This window comes from Propithecus coquereli, unplaced genomic scaffold (assembly GCF_000956105.1).
Source record: "Propithecus coquereli isolate 6110/MARCELLA unplaced genomic scaffold, Pcoq_1.0 Scaffold153, whole genome shotgun sequence".
NCBI lineage: Eukaryota > Metazoa > Chordata > Mammalia > Primates > Indriidae > Propithecus > Propithecus coquereli.
The window spans coordinates 2,465,786-2,467,340 of record NW_012139747.1 but is presented as its reverse complement, the minus strand read 5'-3'; the positions used below and the strand labels follow the sequence as shown (position 1 = coordinate 2,467,340).

General features: G+C 39.9%; 1 protein-coding gene across 1 annotated transcript in view; it reads left to right on the top strand.

Moving 5' to 3' along the window:
* The window catches only part of ESF1 (ESF1, nucleolar pre-rRNA processing protein, homolog (S. cerevisiae)), a 76,520-nt gene extending 76,064 nt beyond the window's left edge, over positions 1–456 (top strand). The window contains 1 exon segment of the mRNA XM_012640423.1: positions 286–456. Within this exon segment, the coding sequence (XP_012495877.1) occupies positions 286–456 (171 nt within the window).
* Positions 457–1,555: the final 1,099 nt, after the last annotated feature.

Genomic DNA, 1,555 nt, shown 5'->3' with positions numbered 1-1,555 from the left:
CAGTTACACTAAGTGAGATGTGGTCTAGTTTTTAAATACAGGCTTTCACCTCTCTTCTACTCTTAGTAATGTTGCTTCCAGAGATTCTACCTTATTGCTATACAGAGATCTCTAGGTTTCTTTGAGTTTTCGGTAATCCGTAGTAGTTTACACATGAGAGATGTTATCTCCTGGAGCATTAGTGATTGAGTTCTCCTTTCCCATAGGGGATATCTGTGCCCCACACTCCTCATTGGGAGGAAGAAAACACTGTTGTACATTCACACTTGTTTTTTCTCTCCACAGGCTGAAATGGCTTTGCTGGTGATGGATGAGGAGGAGGACAGCAAGAAACACTTCAATTACAACAAGATTGTTGAGCACCAGAATCTGAGCAAAAAGAAGAAAAAACAACTCATGAAAAAGAAGGAATTATTAAAGGATGACTTTGAGGTAACCAGAGACACAAGTCATTAAAGCTGAGTTTGATCTAAAGTCAAGCTCTGCAGATAGAAATTGAGCATAGTCAAAGTTGTCCGTGAAATGTCTTAGGAAGGGCCCGTGGTGGAACCAAAGTTACCGTCTTTTAGTCCAGTACAACCAGTTCATCCCAGGGTGGATTAAATCACTGTTTCTTTTGTTGAGTAGCAGGTGAAGTAGTTGACTTGTATTTTGGTAGCCATGTTGCACCAAAAATATGTAGTTTTTAATGTTAGAATTACAGGTAGTATGATCCTCACACTGGGAAAGGTATGCCTAATTAAGCTCTACTGATGAATAGCAGGTTCATGTCACATTGGGTCACACTCTCACTGCTTACAGTGGCCAGCACAGTAGACCATGCTTTTTAATTGCCGTGTTTCTTATTTCCATCACTTCTTCCACTTCTTCTTTTTCCTCTTTTTGTTGCGTACATAGTATATATTCTTAATGGCTGCAAAGTCCCTATGCATGAGTTTGAGCCCTCTACAGAAAACCTACAGTTATTAGGAACTACTTAATGACTTTCAACCGTAAACATGGAAGAACAAACCCCAAAGAATATGGGGGAAATTTGGAATTTGTTCAAAGAATGGAAGATAGGGTACAGATAACTTCTAAGTAGCATGTAGAGGGGCTTTGAAGCCACTCTGTAACTGCAGTTTGTATAAATCAGTTTCACATATGCTTCTGTTCCACCGAAGTTTTTGGTGATTTGGTTTCCTTATGAAAAGCAAAGGATGATTTGTAGTCATATCTTCTATTACAAGGTCCGCCTTCATGCATTAATAATCCTATGTAGAAATATTGTTCATGAGTTTTTTGGAGTTTTTTTTTGTTGTTTTTCTTGGTGTCACCTCTGTTGGCCTCACTATAACTAAGTAAAGCTATAATCCATCTTCAGGTGGGCTCATGCTTCCCACGTTTCCCCTTCTTGCTGGTCACCCCTGTGCCTGGCAACACTCAGAAAGGCTGGCTGGAGTTAAGGGTACCCTCTTAAATGTGGACCCACAATATTTTTATAGAAAGATAGAAGATGAATTTAGGGGTTGTGTCTAACCAGACCTTGGTCAGGGATGGATACATTCCCACAGTG